This window comes from Neoarius graeffei, chromosome 9, assembly GCF_027579695.1.
Source record: "Neoarius graeffei isolate fNeoGra1 chromosome 9, fNeoGra1.pri, whole genome shotgun sequence".
Lineage (NCBI taxonomy): Eukaryota > Metazoa > Chordata > Actinopteri > Siluriformes > Ariidae > Neoarius > Neoarius graeffei.
The window spans coordinates 32,747,426-32,765,560 of record NC_083577.1 but is presented as its reverse complement, the minus strand read 5'-3'; the positions used below and the strand labels follow the sequence as shown (position 1 = coordinate 32,765,560).

Sequence of the window (18,135 nt, the reverse complement as noted above, 5' to 3'; positions counted from 1 at the left end):
TTTGTGTATAAGCCTATAGATCGACTCTTCATAGAAACTGCAACACGCAAGCGTTTTTTTTTTTTTTTTGGGGGGGGGGGGGGATTACACCGCTAGTGCGTACCTTACAGTTCAACCCTGCAGGCGCCCCTGATTGTGATTACCAGTAGGTCTGGTGGTAACCAGGCAACCAAGCATCAACTTGACTCGAACGTGAGACTTCAGTTTTCAGTCACCAGCATCTTTTTATTCATTCCACTGGTAGTCTGTTTTGCTCAAATAGAAATAGAGGCCTGCCTCTAATTCTGGCCTCCTTCCAATAATGGCCGGGGCCAAGATGCACTTGAGTGAAATAAAGGCCCCGGCCTATATTAGAGGATTTACGGTATCTTAGCCTTTGAATGCATGGGCTCAACTCCACGGTAGCAAGTATGGAGTTATATACCTCATGTTTTGATCGTACAGAGAAAGAAACCATAACACAAAAGCAGTAAAAGAAAAAAGATATATGTCTTTTTGTTTCACAGATCTATTCACAAATGTCAACCACAAATTACATACCTGTGACTCAAAACTCTCAGAGATTGATGCAGAGTCACAATGTTTTACGCACATCATCATCTTTGTGTGATGCAGTTCCATAGTTATGCTAATTAGTTAAAGCTCTTATTTCAGTAGAGCCATCCTGTTAACCTCAAGAGGTAGAATATTCAGTCCCAAAATGGAGAAAAGCGACCCTTAGCACATCAAAATGATCACATCTCGTCCGTGTAATTTTGTTCTTGCGAGACATCAGAAAATACCATGCACAATAAAAATAAATAAATAAATAAATAAATAAATAAATCAGATGACTTTGTAGTCAGCACCTTTAAGGACTCAAATACCAAGGGCTAAATCTTATTAATCATGACTCTTTTTCAAAGAAGGTTTAAGTTAGACTAAAGATATGTAACATATAACAACATAATTACAGAGCATAATGCTATTAGTTATATAACAAATGCTCGTTTTTAGTAACAACAAGTAGATGTCGTTACAGAAAACTCAAACAAAGTAATATATTACACAGTCTTACATTCTTATCAACTTCCCAAAAGGATCTTCTTTGCAACAGGATTTAAAAAAGGTAGATGCTTCAGCTCTTTACATGAAGCTAACACAGATTTAACTGAATGTGTACATGATTACAGGGAAATTTTTAAGCACGTATGACTAATAACTCATAATTTCACTTGCATATGACTTTTTAGAGAGTAGACGGTTAGAGAGTTTTCAGAAAAGCTTGAAACATTATAATTTCTGCAATTCATCTGGATGAATGTACAGTCTAAATAGCAATACCCCAAATTAAAATATGCAGGATATGCATATGCATATAGTATCTGTATCATACAAAGTAGGGACAAATTACTATGCCAAGTAAAAATGAGCTCATAATGAAAAAAAAAAATTATTATTATCATTATTGTTTTGTTTTTAGCGATTGTCCTTCATGTTCTAAACTTCAACAATTAGTGTCCTCAGATCCCAAACACTTACTGAGTGTTGTTAAAAGAAAAGGTGATCTAACACAATGCTAAACATGCCCCTGTTCCAACTTCGAAGGTTACAGCCATTCAATATTGGTTTTTGGCCTTGCCCCCTTTGTGCAGAGATTTCTCTGGATTTTCTGAAACTTCTGCTGATATTATGGATTGTTGATGGTGAAATTCCTAAATTCCTTGCAATTGTATGCTGAGAAACATTCTTAAACTGTTCTTAAACTGTTGTGAACAACTGAGCCTATTCCATGGAAACAGCCGAACATTCACCTGTAGAATGTTCCAAACAAGTGTTTTTTTTTAAGCATTCCACAACTTTCCCAGTCTTTTGTTGCCCCATCACAACTTTTTTTGGAACATGTTGCAAATTGAGAATGAGTGTATATTTCAAAAAACAATAAAATTTATCAGTTTAAACATTAAATATCTTGTCTTTGTATTGTATTCAACTGAATACAGGAAAAAGTACAAATCATTCCATTTTGTTTTTATTTATGTTTCACCAAGCATCCAATTTTTTTTAAAATTAGTGTTGTTGTCAATAACAGCACTGAAAACCTGAGTTCAGAGCAGCCTCCAAACATGGCCGCTCTGGACTACACTTCCCAAGAGCCACAGTGCTCCCTTCACTGGAATTCTAATCACTTCACCTGCAGCCTATTACCCCACAATCTGTCCTGTCCAATCTGAGAGCTCTATCCTCTCTCACCTGCACCAGCACCACCTATGTGTTAAAGCTGAGAAATGTGAGTTTTATGTCTGCCAGGTCTCATTCCTGGGATACGTCATCAGCTCAGAGGGAGTGAGTATGGATCAAGCCAAGGTTGCTGCTGTAACATCTTGGCTCACTCCCACTTCTGTCAAGAGCTTCAACGCTTTCTGGGGTTCGCCAACTTCTACTGCTGCTTCAACCGTGGCTTCGGCTTTGTCGCAGCTCCTCTCACTAGTCTTCTGAAGAAGGGACCCCGTCGCCTCCACTGGAGTCCAGCAGCTGATCAGGCTTTCAGCAAGCTGAAAGAAGCTTTCACCACAGCCCCTATACTTCAACACCCAGATCCTTCTAAAGCGTTTGTCATGGAGGTGGATACATCAGAAACAGGAGTTGGAGGGGTTCTATCGCAGCGCCTTGGAGAATGACCTAAGTTACATCCCATCACCTTCTACTCAGAGAAACTCACACGCACCAAGCGAAACTATGATATCGGGAATTGAGAACTCTTGGCTGTCAAGCTGGCCCTGGAGGAGTGGAGGCACTGGCTGGAGGGTGCAGCACACCCATTCACAATCCTGACAGACCACAAGAACCTGGAATATCTGAGAACAGCTAAACAATTAAACCTGCATCAGTCCAGATGGGCACTGTTCTTCACCAGATTCCAGTTTACCATTTCCTATCATCCAGGTTTCAGAAACATCAAAGCAGACGGAATTCACACTTCCACACCTCAACCGTCAGAACCTACCACAATCCTTCCATCGAATGCTTTCTGCAAGCCGTCACCTGGGATGTCAACAAAGAAATCAGACAAGCTTAAACCACAAGTCCACTGGAAAACTGCAATCCAAGTCTTTTGCATGTCCCACCTAGACTTAGAGGCAAACTGATCACCTGAGCACACTCTTCTCCTGCCACCGGACATCCCAGCAGCCAACACACCTACCAGCTCCTTCAACACAAGTATTGGTGGGAAAACATGATATCTGACATTAACCACTATGTCTTGTCTTGCTCTGTCTGTGCCCAAGCCAAGATCCCCTGAGTTCCTCTGGCTGGTAAACTATGTCCTCTCCCAGTACCCCAGTGACCCTGGTCACACATCACCCTTGACTTTCTCACCATCCTCCCACAGTCTCAAGGTTGCACAGTAATCTTGGTCATAATTGACAGGGTCTCCAAAACCCTCAGACTCATCCCACTACCAGGTCTTCCTACAGCATTTGAAACCACCGAACTACCGTTTAACCACATTTTCCATTATTATGGGATACCAGAGGACATCGTCAGTGACCAGGGTCCCCAGTTCATTTCACAACTCTGGTCAAGGTTCATGGACAGGCTGCGAGTATCTGTTAGCCTCCCCTCTGGATATCATCCTCAGTCCAATGGCCAGGTAGAGTGGGCAAATCAAGAAGTGAGCTGCTTTCTTCACATCTACTGCATGCAGAAACAGAAAGAGTGGGCACATTTCCTTCCTTGGGCCAATTACGCACAAAATTCTTTCAAACATTCCGCCACTCAGTTAACCCTGTTTCAGTGCATACTCTGCTATCAACCCACACTCTTCCCATGGGACGACACTCCCATGCAGATTCCAGCGCTTGACACATGGTTCCAGAAAAGTCAACAAGTCTGGGAGGAGGTACATCACAGGATGGAGGAGGTGAATGTCAGATATAAACACTACACTGACAAGCACAGAAACGCCACTCCAGAATATGCCCCAGGTGACAGAGTATGGGTGTCCATAAAAAACCTCAGCGCTCCCAACTCTTGCAAGAAGTTACAGGCCAGGTTCATGGGCCCATTCAAGGTATTCCACAGAATCAATGAGGTCTCATATAGACTCAAGGTTCCTCCTCACAGCAGAATGGCACCCACCTTCCATGTATCATGCCTCAAACCTGCTATCCAAGAGTCCCTAGCCTCAGACACACCCACCCAAGAAAACCCCTCACCAGACATCGAAAGCAAGCCCATTTACCAAGTGAACAAGATCCTCAACTCTCAATACATATAAAGTACCTCGAGTACTTGGTCGACTGGGAGGGTTATGGCCCAGAGGAATACAGTTGGGTCAGTTCCAAGGACATCTTAGACCCACTCCTCACTCAAGAATTCCACAGCCAGCATCCTGAAAAACCTGCACCAAGAAGGAGAGGTCGACTAAGGAAAGGGGTTGCTCCCAGAGGGAGCTCCTTGGGGGGGGGGGGGGTGTTCTGTCAATAACAGTGCTGAAAACCTGAGTTTGGAGCAGCCTCCAAACATGGCCACTCCGGACTACACTTCCCAAGAGCCACAGCGCCCCCTGTCACCGGAATTCTAATCACTTCACCTGCAGCCTATTTCCCCACAATCACCAACCCCATATAAGCTCAGCAGTCACAAGCGCTTCTCATGAAGTATCGTTCTGTGTCCTGTACTTGACTTTACCAAGCCTTGTTTATCTTCTGACTTCCTGTTAATGACCTCTGTTCCTGATCTCATTTGACTTAGTCTTCTCATCTGCCCTACGCTGCGCTGTTCGCCGATCGATCAACCCACACCTGTTTCTTGACTACGATTTCTGACTCACGTTTTGGCTTTGTCTGCAGTTTGCATCGCATCCGCTCTCCCCTGCAATTGTATCTGTAAGTGCCTGTGATCTGACAGTTGTGAGCGAGTGAGTGCAGTTGATATCTGTATTTCTGTTAATTTTCATTTTTTTTTATTCCCAGTGGTCATAATTGTAAAGCTAAATTAAAATTGAGCTATCTAACTCTGCAAGCTCTCAAGGCTGAGATATAATTAACAGACTAACCTTTGAAGTTGAGCTTCTATTATAGCAAATATGCAAATGGTAAAATATATAAAAGCTTGTTGCAATCTAAAAGATCACTCTTCAGTTTAATTTGCATTGATGCTTAAACCCTCTTGGTATAATCCAGTGAGAAATGAGGAGTCAGATTATCATTTTTTTTGGTCCATCTGAACAGTTAGGATGTAATGTAATGATGTCCTTTGGCAGCAAAGTTAGTGAAACATTTTTAAACACTAAAGCTCTTAATTTATATTTGACAGTGACCATATCGAGGACTGATGTGTCATATAAATGTTCTTATAACATTTTTGAAAGGCTACTTAGTCATTACATATTTTAAGTTCATTATAAGCCAAATGCCATGCCTTGTTTGCATTCACAGATTTTACCTGAAATGGTATTAAGCTATATTGAACTTGTATAAAATGCATACAAATAAAATTTTTAGCATGCTTAAGCTAGGCCCATAGCCATTTTCACATTAGATAATTGCTAATTATTTTTAGCAGTGAGCATACAAAAGCCCATCACCTGGAATCTGCCACTGTTGCCCTTACGATTGCCCAAGCTGACACAAAGAGGGCAGGTACACCTGAAATCAGAGACAGAGAAAAAGAACACCACAGTAATCAGAATGTGACCATCCGCTTTCCTTTGCCTATGTGTTGTCTCGAGCAAGTTCAGAGAACTAGGTGGAAAGTTATTTCTTTTCAAGCACGTGGTTGTAATGTACTGTTTTATGTGTACTTGCTTTATTTTTATGGCAGCATGGTGGTTCAGTGGTTAGCACTGTCATCTCACAGCAAGAAGGTTCTGGGTTCAAGCCCAGTGGCTGACGGGGGCCTTTCTGTGTGGAATTTGCATGTTCTCCCCGTGTCTGAATGGGTTTCCTCTGGGTGCTCTGGTTTCCCCAAAGACATGCCCAGAGGTTAACCCTCTGGGGTCTGAGGGTTTTTTCTGGCACTAATGAGTTTGGCATACTCCGATTTTGTCAATTTCAACAAATCTAAGCAGTATTTTCAAAATCATATGACTTTTTTTTGTGTGTGTTCAGCTACAATAATATCTATGTAATATGTATGTCATGATTGTACTTAAAATAACAGATAAATGAAGATGCTTTACAACAGCTTCATTTATCTGGTATTTGACTTTATTTTGGTATTTGACTCTATTCAGTGTGTCTTGAAATTAACTCTTGTACTATTTCTCAGTTCAAAGCCACAACCTACTGTTGCACAATTACTCTGTAATTTTGCTCCAACTCCAAATTTTACTCTCCAAATTCAAAATACAGGAAGATTAACTATTTTTTGATGAAAATACTGTTAACTCTGGAAAAATTGCTCAGTCATTTTTCTTGTGTATCCACTACAGTGCACGTACTGTATATCAACCGATATGGTCATAAGAAATAGAAGAAATATTTACACTTGCTCGAGTTGATCTTCGGCTGGATTGAGTGGAATTAAAAGCACCGCTCATCAGCGTCAGTTCTCAAGATTGAATTGAATCGCTGTCTTGAATCATGAATTGAATTGCTGTCCTGAAATTGAATCACTGTCCTGAATCATGAAGTGAATCAAGTGCAACTGACAAATAAATAAAAAAAATGCTTCATTATAGAGCCACATAAAAGGAAGTAAGTTATCAAAAAGAGGAAACCTAGGTGTTTCTCTAAATGTGATTTTATACAATTTGGAAGATACCATTACTGAAAGTTGTGCAAGGACAGAGGACACAGGAGAAGCACAACAACTTTCAGTTGGAAAGGAGGTGTTAACTGATTATGCAACACATGTCAAGCATATCTCATTAAAAAAACAAACAAACAAACAAACAAACAAACAAACTAAAGAAATGCTAGGCACAACTGGCAAATCAAGGAATGCTATTTTACAGTCATTTCCTAGGATGATACTTTGTTTTGTGGTTATGAACCAAATTGCTATTATCCAATTACTCAGCTTTTCCAGTGTTTCCATATGGATTTCTGTGGGAGTATGCAAGCAACATGTGGCACTATGTAATAAAGCACATATTAGGATAGTGATAATACACTGCTGAAAATTATACCAGTAAAATATGAGGTTCCTAATGTCTCAGATATGTTTCACATTTTCTTTTACCATATGTGACTTAACTTTGATGAAAATTCAAGTGTTTAAGTTACTCAATTTACATCATTAAGTTAATTACTTAACCAGTGTGGTTAATCTGCTGTTTGCCAATAAAGTTTTACATTTTTAAGCAACCTAAGATAATTTTCTTAAACCTTTTATCATTCTTTAGCAACAAACAAAATGCAGTTGTAATTTTGGTGGCTGATATTTAATTCTAAATAGGTAGGAAGGATAAATATCAGCATTTTGTTGCATCCATATAAGTGGAATGAATTTTTTCCAGCCCCAGATTATTATTATTATTATTATTATTATTATTATTATTATTATTACTGTAAGTTATTTATTTTTTAATTAATTCATCTTTAGTGAACACTTTATCCTAATCCGCGTTGCAGTGAATCTGGAGAAATAGAGATCTTGCAGTCACGTGACCGGAAAGTACACAACCGCCATCTTGTCGGTCAAAAACACCGCTGAATACTGCTGCACTCGTGTACAGAATGGATCAATTTCAACCGACGGACTACACGACTCATTTTTCTAATGAACAGATAACTAGATATATGTCTAAAATAAACGATCTACAGATTTGTGACCCTTATGGTTTTCCGGACGGAGTTTTCACGACCGGATTTTGAACTGCCAGGAATACCCAGACGTGTATGATTACCTCATCAACTTTCCCTCGCTGTTCAGTGGTGAAGCACTGCGTGCTTATAAATCTCTGGACAGTTTTCTTTACAGAAATTCAGGATTTGTCAGCGACTCAGATGTGGCATCTTGTAACAAGAAAATGATCCTCACTGGATGGGTAAGTCACTTAAGTATTGAGTATAGCACTGACCAGCCGATTATAGAATAGAATAAGGTAATTCCAACTCGTCCGTCTTGTTTACATGGATCTGGCGTTGGAGAGATAGAGGCTTGGCAGTGGAGATTTGAGTAGCTGTTTTCTGAGCTTAGTCAACAGGCCGGCTCTGCCTGTAGCCTCGCTTTTGCTTCGGCTCCCGGCGCCGCCTCCTTCGCTTTGCTTCCAGTAACAATCCACGGAGACCCCGCTGGTCTCGCACTCTGGTCTCGTCCGGAATGTTTTTTTTTTTTTCTCGTCCGGAATGTTGTGCATGCGATGGAAATCGCTACAAACCGTCATTTTCTGCTGGAAACCAATGTCCAGTAAGTCCATACGGTTGTAGTGGATATTGAAATCTGGTACAGACGAACAACACGCAAAAATACACACAAAAAACATAAAAAACGTGCACAGGTAGGGAGAGCTTGTAGCCGCAGCCGTTGTAGTAGAATTGTATATAGTAGGGTTTTCCAGAAGAAAAGGTAGAAGTAAAAGCAGAAGTAGAAGGCGGAATATGGCGTTTGACCTACAAGATGGCGTCTGTCACAATCTGGATCGGCTGTGACGTCACATGCAAGATCTCTATACTGGGTGTGAAGTGGGAATACACCCTGAATTTGACACCAGTTAATTACCATGCACACACATTCATACTGGCCAATTTACAGTCTTCAGTCCCCCTGCTGGCATGTTTTGGGGCTATAAGAGGAAACCGGAGAACCCAGAGGAAAACCACATGGACACAGGAGAAAAGACAAACTCTGTAGACAGTTACCAAAGCTTAGGCTCAAACTTGTGACCCTGAATCTGTGACGCTAATGTGGTACTAATAGGAAATGTATGTACAGTGCCCTCCACAATTACTGGCGTGCCTTGTAAAGATGAGTAAAAAGGGTTAGAAAATGAAGTAGCTTCATTTCACACTGGAAAAAAAATGGAAAAAATCCAACCTTTAATTGAAATAAATTTATTCAGAGAAAAACAAATCCCTCATCAAGAAATAATTTTCAACAAAAACAGGTGCCACTGTTGACACTAATGCATTTAATACTTTGTACAACCTCCCTTTGCCAGTGAAACAGCACTGAGTCTTCTCCTATAATTTTTTTTAGTATAAATACACAGGTGATTACAGGAAAACTTGTGCTGATTTATGTCCAGGTATTCTGTGTGCTGATTGGTCAATAAATTTGGACTATTTCTCGATAATCACCTTGAGAAACTTGGGAAAATGGTGGCCAATCGCTTTGTCACCGTAAGTGAGGAAGAATTAGAAATTATGAAAGAAAATGCTGTTCCTAAAAGCACTAAAGATGCTACAAAGTTTGGTCTAAAACTATTCAAAGGTAAGGTGGAATTTAGATTTATTTAATCTATTTCAAAACAAAGTATTTTATGTGACTCGGTATAGATAAGTGACACAAGTCTGTGCGCATTACGTTTGCATGCTGCTTTTGAAGTTTGAATTTTTTTTTTCACATGATTTAAATTTTTTTTTAAATAATCACTGGTGTATTTATACTTAAACAATTATCTGCCTCAGGCTCAGTGAATGTCAGTGCATAATAACCTCGACTTCATCTTGGTTATTATTCACCAATGCTCACTTCTGGCTTCGTCGAATAATTGTTAAATAAGGTTGGAGAATGCAGAGCAGGGCATCTGAGACCGTTCCTTTTTACAGAATCTCTCTGGATCATCCAGAGTCCTCAGGCCTCTCTTGTGCTCTCTCCTTCAGCTCACCCCACAGGTTTTCAATGGGGTTCAGGTCAGGGGACTGAGATGGCCATGGCAGAAGTTTGATTCTGTGGTCAGTGAACCATTTTTGTGTTGATTTGGACATATGCTTTTGCTCATCGTCCTGCTGGAAGATCCAATGACAACCCAGTTTTAGTTTCCTGGCAGAGGCAGCCAGATTTCTGATTTAAAATGTCCTGGTCTTTCATGGAGTCCATGATGTCATGTACCCTAACAAGGTTTCCAGGGCTTTTGGAGGAAAAACAGCCCCAAAACATCACAACTTCCACCACCATATTTTACAGTTGTGATCAGGTTCTTTTTACTATGGTCATCCTCCTTTTAGCGCCAAACCCACCTTGAGTGTTTATTGCCAAAAAGGTCTATTTTTGTTTCATCAGATCAAAAAATGGTTCCAGTCAAAGTTGTAGTAGCAATTCACAAATTTCAGGTGCTTATATTTGTGGTTAACTGACTGAAAAGGTTTACAGCTTGAAAGTTCCTACACACTACAATTAAATGTACAATTTAAATGAGAAAGATGCTTCAGTTACATTAATTTCCAGGGGTACCGATAATTGTGGCACATGCATTTTTTTTGTTGAAAATAATTTTTTTGATGAGAGATTTTGGTTTTTTTAAATTGGATTTTTCTCTTTTTTTTTTTCAGTGTGAGATGAAGTGACTTCACCAAAAGGTGGATTTTTTTTTCCTAACCCTTTTTACTAATCTTTACAAGGGGCGCCAATAATTGTGGAGGACACTGTAGTTCCATGAGTTATTTTATGACAGTCTGGACCTGCTATTGGTTCTTCTGATTTTAAGGGGTCAATTACTTTTGCAATGTGCTTCTGCAATAGGTTGATGCAACATCCAGCTACTTTTATATCATGAAACACAATTCAGTAGCACACAGAATACACAGAATAAACTGATGCTCTTGGTACATACCACAAGGGGAAAAACTACAATCTAGTAGTAGCTAGTAGTTACGTATTACTTTAGTGAACTAGCAGTTAACATAAATAGTTTTAAGAAACTGGGGTAGGTTTCCTCATAACATTGCACTTTAGAGCTAAAGAGCAAGTTTAAAGATGCTCTTAAGCAAGGAACATTGTCTGTACATGGTTTTCCTGAACACACGCATAAGAAGGAGTCTTAAGAGTAACTTTGCTAAGAACGTCTTTGCATTGCGCATCCTCAATATCGGCATTAGTAGTTGCTAAAGACATTTGCACTGTAGTTGTTAGAGGCATTAGTAGTTGCTAAATCCAGTCTCTGTCACATGACATTTGTTTTTAACCAAAAAACAATGAAATATAAAGTGTTTAAAATATGTTAACATACTGTATCATCATTAAGCATTACATGTACAATGTGGTAATTAATAATTGAAACTATTTTTTAAAATATTTTTGGATAACATTTTTATTCCAAGTATTTTTGTCTTTTTACTTAAATGAACAAAAGTTCACATGAAAGAATGAGCAAATAAGTTAAATAATTCAGTAAGTGTTTCCTCTGTGCCTGCTCATTTCACTGTTGCCCAATCATGCAGTCAGGATTATTTCAACAGTTATCCACAATGCCAAGTTGGCAGTGTTCTCCCTTACATATATTTAAGTTATTCCATGAAATTGAGTCATATATGGTATGTACTGTTAAGGTTTTGCTAGGATTCGAACACGGGTCGCTGGTGTGATAATCCAGCAAACCCCCACTAGGCCACCAAGGGGATGACTCAAGTGCAGAGGCATGAGGCGAAAGTAGAGTATCAAAAAACAGTTTATTTACACTATATACAATCCAATGGAAAAAACAAAAAGAAAATCCAAAAGCTCAGAAGATAAACCAAAATAAAAATATCCAAAGGTCAAATGTCCAAAAACAAAAGGAAAGGCAAAATGCTGAATGCTCAGAAGATCAAAAAAGGTACAAAGTCCAAAGAAAGCAAAAAATATCAGAAACACAAGGGCACAGGCAAGATATGTGAGACAGAGGAAACTAGCACAAGACAGCATAGCATAAAGACTCCGTGACAAGGGAACAAACAGAGGGGTATTTATACACAAAACAATTAAGGAACAGGGTGGGGCAGGAAACAGGCAATCAAGACAAACAAAAAACACAGTGGCGGCCTCTAGAGGCCAAAACAAACATGACAAGATAAACATAACAGCGGCCTCTACAGGCCAAAACAGTCCCAGTCCTAACAGGACCCCCCCCCCCCCCCCCCCCCCCGAGCGTCTCCTGACGTTCCCAGGGCGATCCGGATGGGCCGAATGGAAGTCCCGACAAAGTCCTTTATCTAAAATTTCCCAGGCGGGGACCCAACAGGGTTCCTCAGGGCGATAGCCCTCCCAGTCTACCAGATATTGAGGCCTGCCGCGGACCCGGCAGGAGTCAAGCAGGTGATGCACAGTGAACACAGTCTGACCCTGGAAGATGCGGGGGGGTGGGGGATTCCTAGGGGCAGGGGCATACGTGGACGTCAGTATGGGCCACAACAAGGAAACATGGAATGTGGGGTTGATCCTCAGAGTCCGGGGCAACTGGAGCCAGTAGGCGACAGGGTTCACCCTGCGCACCACCTTGAAGGGGCCAATGTAGCGAGGAGCAAGCTTGCGGTTCTCCACCCACAGCGGGAGGTCCTTGGTGGACAGCCAAACCCGCTGCCCAGGGCGGAAAGCATGGGCAGGTCTTCTATGGCGGTTGGCCTGAGTCTGGTTGGTTCTGGAGGTCTGGATGAGGGTCCTCCTGACCTTACTCCAGGTCTTGCGACACCGTCTCACATATTGGTTGACCGAGGGCACCCCCGTGTCCTCCTCCTGGTCAGGGAACAGAGGTGGCTGGAACCCGAATTGGCACTGGAACGGCGACAGCTTGGTAGCCGATGACTGCAGGGTGTTGTGGGTGTACTCTGCCCATGGCAGCCAGGTGCTCCACGAAGTCGGGTTATCCATAGCCAGGCCTCGCAGGGTGGTTTCCAGGTCCTGGTTGAGCCTCTCCGTCTGGCCATTGGACTGTGGGTGGAACCCAGAGGAGAGGCTGGCAGTGGCTCCGATGAGCTTGCAAAACCCGTGCCACACTCGGGAGGAGAACTGGGGCCCCCGGTCTGAGACGATATCCTGAGGGAGACCAAAGACTCGGAAGACGTGATTAAACATTAGTTTAGCAGTTTCAAGGGCAGAAGGGAGCTTGCACAGTGGTATAAAGTGGCAGGCCTTGGAGAATCTGTCCACTATGACCAAAATGACAGTGTTACCTTGTGACTCCGGGAGACCCGTGATGAAGTCGACTGCCACGTGGAACCAGGGATGCCGGGGAATGGTCAGAGGTTGCAGGAGGCCCTGGGGATGCTGTCATGGGTTCTTGCTTCTGGTGCACACCTCGCAGGAAAGGACAAATGACCTCACTTCCTTCTCCATGCTTGGCCACCAGAAGCGTCTTCTCAGGAAGTCCAGGGTCCTTCGAGCTCCCGGGTGGGCGGTGAGAGGGGACGAGTGACCCCACTGGAGAACCTTGGCCCGGGCTTGATGTGGGACATACAAGAGGCCCGGTGGCCCCGTCCCAGGACCGGGGTCCTGGTGTTGGGCTCGTCGGACGGTCTCCTCAATACCCCAGCGGACAGGGGCCACAATCCGGGACACAGGGATAATAGGCCCAACTTCGCTCTCCCTGTTGGTGGGAGCGAACAGCCTGGACAGCGCGTCAGGTTTGGTGTTTTTGGGGCCGGGGCGGTATGATAGGGTCAAGTCGAACCGGCTGAAAAACAAGGCCCACCTAGCCTGTCATGGATTGAATCTCTTTGCTTGCTGGAGGTACTCCAGATTCTTGTGGTCCGTCCAGACCAAAAATGGATGTTGCGCTCCCTCCAGCCAGTGCCTCCACTCCTCAAGGGCCAGTTTAACTGCTAGCAGTTCTCGATCCCCCACGTCATACCGGGACTCCTCAGAACTCAGGCGGTGGGAGAAGTATGCGCAGGGGTGCAACCTTCCTTCCGAGCATTGAGAGAGGACTGCGCCGACGCCGCTGTCCGAGGCGTCCACCTCGACGATGAAGGGTTGCGAAGGGTCCGGGAGGACCAGAATGGGTGCAGTGCAGAAGCGGTGCTTGAGGTCTTTGAACGCCTTTTCCGCCTGAAGAGACCAGACATACGATCCACCTGTCCCTTTGGTGAGGTCCGATATGGGCGCTGCTACAGAACTGAAGTTCCTGATAAACTTGCGGTAGAAGTTAGCAAATCCTAAGAACCGCTGAACCTCTTTGACGGACTTGGGGGTGGGCCAGTCCCGGACGGCCAGGGTCTTGGCTGGATCCATCTGGAGTTGGCCCGTCCGTACAATAAAACCCAGAAAGGAGACCTCGGGAACATGAAATTCGCATTTCTGGGCCTTAGCGAACAGATTGTTCTGTAGCAGCCTCTGGAGAACCTGGCGGACATGGTGGCGGTGCTCCTGCATGGTCTTGGAAAAGATTAGGATGTCGTCGAGGTAGGCAAAAACGTACTGGGTAATCATGTCCCTCAAGACGTCGTTGATTAGGGCCTAAAAAACAGCTGGTGCGTTGGTGAGTCCGAAGGGCATCACCTGGTACTCGTAGTGCCCAGATGGGGTGTTAAAGGCAGTCTTCCACTCGTCTCCCTGTTGGATACGGATGAGGTGGTATGCGTTCCGTAAGTCCAATTTGGTGAAGACAGTGGCGCCTTGGAGCAGATCGAACTCTGTGGACATCAGTGGAAGGGGATAGCGGTTGCATACAGTGATCTTGTTCAGACCCCTGTAATCAATACACGGCCGGAGCCCCCCATCCTTCTTACCGACAAAGAAGAAGCCGGCACCAGCGGGTGAGGTGGATGGTCGAATGAACCCAGAAGCCAAGGCGTCCTTTATGTACTCCTCCATGGCCTTGTGTTCTGGCTGAGAGAGGGAAAACAGTCTGCCACGAGGATGGGTAGTCCCAGGGAGCAAGTCGATGGCACAGTCGTAGGCACGGTGTGGAGGAAGAACGGCGACCCTGCTTTTGCTGAAAACTTCCTTGAGATCCCAGTACTCTGTGGGAACTTGAGATAACTCGGTGAGATCAGGAGGCTCGGCAGGAGACACAGGAGAGCTAGAGAGCAGACAAGAGGCATGGCACGCAGGGCCCCATTCCACAACCTGGCATGTTACCCAGTCTGTGAGGGTTGTGGCGGGTAAGCCAAGGAAGGCCTAGAATCACTGGGAACTCTGGTGAAGGAATCAGGTGCAGGGATATTTCTTCCTTGTGACCTTGAGACTGGAGGAAGACTGGAGAAGTTACTTGGGTGACTCTTCCGTCACCTAAGGCTTGGCCATCCAGGGCAGACACAGACAGTGGGACTTCAAGAGGTGCAGTCGGGACATTGATACTTTGGGCGAAGTGAACATCCATCAAGTTTCCAGCCGCCCCGGAGTCTAACAAGGCCTGACAAGAGTGGACGGACTCACCCCAGGAGATGGAGACCGGGATGTAGACTCCTTGGCCAGGGAGTTCGGGAGAGAGGGTAGGCCCCGTCACAACCCTCCCTCGGCTGGATGGGGCGGTCCTTTTCCCGAGAGCTCGGGACATGATGCTTGGAAATGGCCAGGCTTGCCACAGTAGATGCAGCACTTGTCCCTCCTTCTGCGCTCCCTCTCAGCTGTGGAGAGACGAGTACAGCCAACTTGCATGGGCTCTGGACAGTCACTGGAGGAGGTAGACGGGCTCCAGGTCGAGGCAGTGAGGCCGGAGAAGCTCAGGACTCGGCGGCGCTCTCTAATCCTGTTGTCAAGACGAGTAGAATGTGAGATGAGTTTCGAGGTCACTTGGGCATCCGATAGAGGCCAGGCCATCTTTGATAGGGTCAGACAAACCATGGTGAAAGGCTGAAACCAGGGCTGCTTCGTTCCATCCGCTGACAGCTGCGAACGTCCGGAACGTGATGGCGTAGTCCGCGACGCTTCCTTCTTGCCGGATGGACATGAGCTTCCTGGCTGCGTCTTTACTGGTGTCTGCCTGATCGAAGACACGAAGCATCTCCTCCATAAACAACTTGAAATCCGAGCACTCGGGTCCCTGTCTCTGCCAAATGGTCGTTGCCCAAGCTCGTGCCTTACCAGCTAACAAGGTTATCACAAAGGCAATCTTGCGGCGATCCGTAGTGTAGGTGGTAGGCTGAAGTTCAAAGGTGAGTTGGCACTGGGTAAGGAACTCCCGGCACTCACCGTGCTTGCCGTCATACCTCTGTGGTGCAGGAAGGCTGGGTTCGCGAGGTGAAGGAGACAGCATGGCAGGAGGCACTGGAGCAGGTGCAGATGGTGGAGCAGGAGCCGGATCAGGATGAGGAGATGCGGGCAGAGGAGTCAGCTGTGCCAGGGTTTTCCCAATTTGCTGAAGCAGTACCTCGTGGCGAGCAAGGGCCTCACATTGGCTTGCGAGCGTTCATGGTCGCTCCGAAGCGTGTCAAAGCTGACATAATTCCCTGAAGGTTGGCTGGGTAGACAGTTGAAGCAGCCTCTGCTGAGTTGGTCATGATGGAGTCTTTCTGTTAGGGTTTTGCTGGGATTCGAACGCGGGTCGCTGGTGTGATTAATCCAGCAAACCCCCACTAGGCCACCAAGGGGATGACTCAAGTGCAGAGGCGTGAGGCGAAAGTAGAGTATCAAAAAACAGTTTATTTACACTATATACAATCCAATGGAAAAAACAAAAAGAAAATCCAAAAGCTCAGAAGATAAACCAAAATAAAAATATCCAAAGGTTAAATGTCCAAAAACAAAAGGAAAGGCAAAATGCTGAATGCTCAGAAGATCAAAAAAGGTACAAAGTCCAAAGAAAGCAAAAAATATCAAAAACACAAGGGCACAGGCAAGATACGTGAGACAGAGGAAACTAGCATAAGACAGCATAGCATAAAGACTCCGTGACAAGGGAACAAACAGAGGGGTATTTATACACAAAACAATTAAGGAACAGGGTGGGACAGGAAACAGGCAATCAAGACAAACACAAAACACAGTGGCGGCCTCTAGAGGCCAAAACAAACATGACAAGATAAACATAACAGCGGCCTCTAGAGGCCAAAACAGTCCCAGTCCTAACGTGTACGCTGATAGCCGACGAGGCACGGCACGCTGAATAGGCTATAAGACATATACGATGAAATTGAGTGGAATGATTGTTTTCTTATATCCATTTTCACTGGATTTTGAGAAACAGAGCATTTTTATTTTTTGCAAATTCAATAAATAAAAACTTTATACAAAATGTCCAACAAAATAATTTCCACTTAGAATGTAAACAAACTCGCAAAAGGACAGTAGCAATTTGTGAAAAATGCTACAATAATAATTCTTGAAAAATAAATGTTTTTACCATTATTACTGCCACCAACTGGGCTGGAGTGTGGAACAGGCGATTGGGGGGACCTATATTTTATTTAACTATTTCTGTTTCTTTTAAATACTTGATAAAGTAATATATCTGACTTGATATGCGCCACCATTTTGTTTTTCTCTACTCACGGTATGAGCTAATATCCAGTAGTACAGTAGCCAATCAGAGTATATATATTTCAATACGTTATGGAATTACATATGGATATTGTAATGTCATACTGATATTGCCACATTTTAATCAACTTTAACTCCATTAGCCAAGTGATTTATCTAATTTAGTGTCATAAATGAGAAATTTCTGCACCTCTAACATAATAAGCACTTGGCTAATGGAGTTAAAGTTGACTAAAATGTGGTGATATGAATGTGACATCACAGTATCCATATGTAATTCCATAACGTATTGAAATATATTTATAATGTTGTGTATATGTATTTAATAATTAATTAACTCAATGTACTTGCAAAGTACAAGAAAATTAAACACCGGCAGCGTATTCAACACCAGTTTCTGCCCATTGATTGTCAGAGTCCCTTGAAGGCACATGCACATTCTGTTTTCAGCTGTGAGGAGACACTCTTTGCTGTGAAATTGATCCAGGTCCATCATTGGCTACAATGTTGTTTGGGAAAACTACATTAACTTAACGAAGGATCTTAAGAGGCAGTTAAAGATGCTCTTAGCCTTAAGAAGCTTTTGGGAAACCCACCCCTGAGCTATTGTAAAGGAATAACTTCAAACATTGGTGTAGAGTGTACAGACAGATATTTCCTCAATTGTAATTATTATACCGCTTTGCTAATTTGTGGTGCACATGCGCAGAATAATTCATAATAGCGGGAAAGCATATGAGCAGTACTCCTATTAAAGAGTATTAAGAATCATCTTATTGAACCCACTGTCAATTCTGTATAAATGTCATTCAACAGTCCCATGAATGCATAATTTTTCTCCCTTTTGATTTCCAGTGAAGAGAAATAAGG

At 43.5% G+C, this 18,135-nt stretch overlaps 1 protein-coding gene across 1 annotated transcript in view; it reads right to left on the bottom strand.

Annotated features, from left to right (window-relative positions):
• The window catches only part of pth2ra (parathyroid hormone 2 receptor a), a 193,749-nt gene that overhangs the window by 84,009 nt on the left and 91,605 nt on the right, over nt 1-18,135 (bottom strand). The window contains exon 8 of the mRNA XM_060928657.1: nt 5,573-5,633. Within this exon, the coding sequence (XP_060784640.1) occupies nt 5,573-5,633 (61 nt within the window). The remainder of the gene's footprint in view (nt 1-5,572; nt 5,634-18,135) is intronic.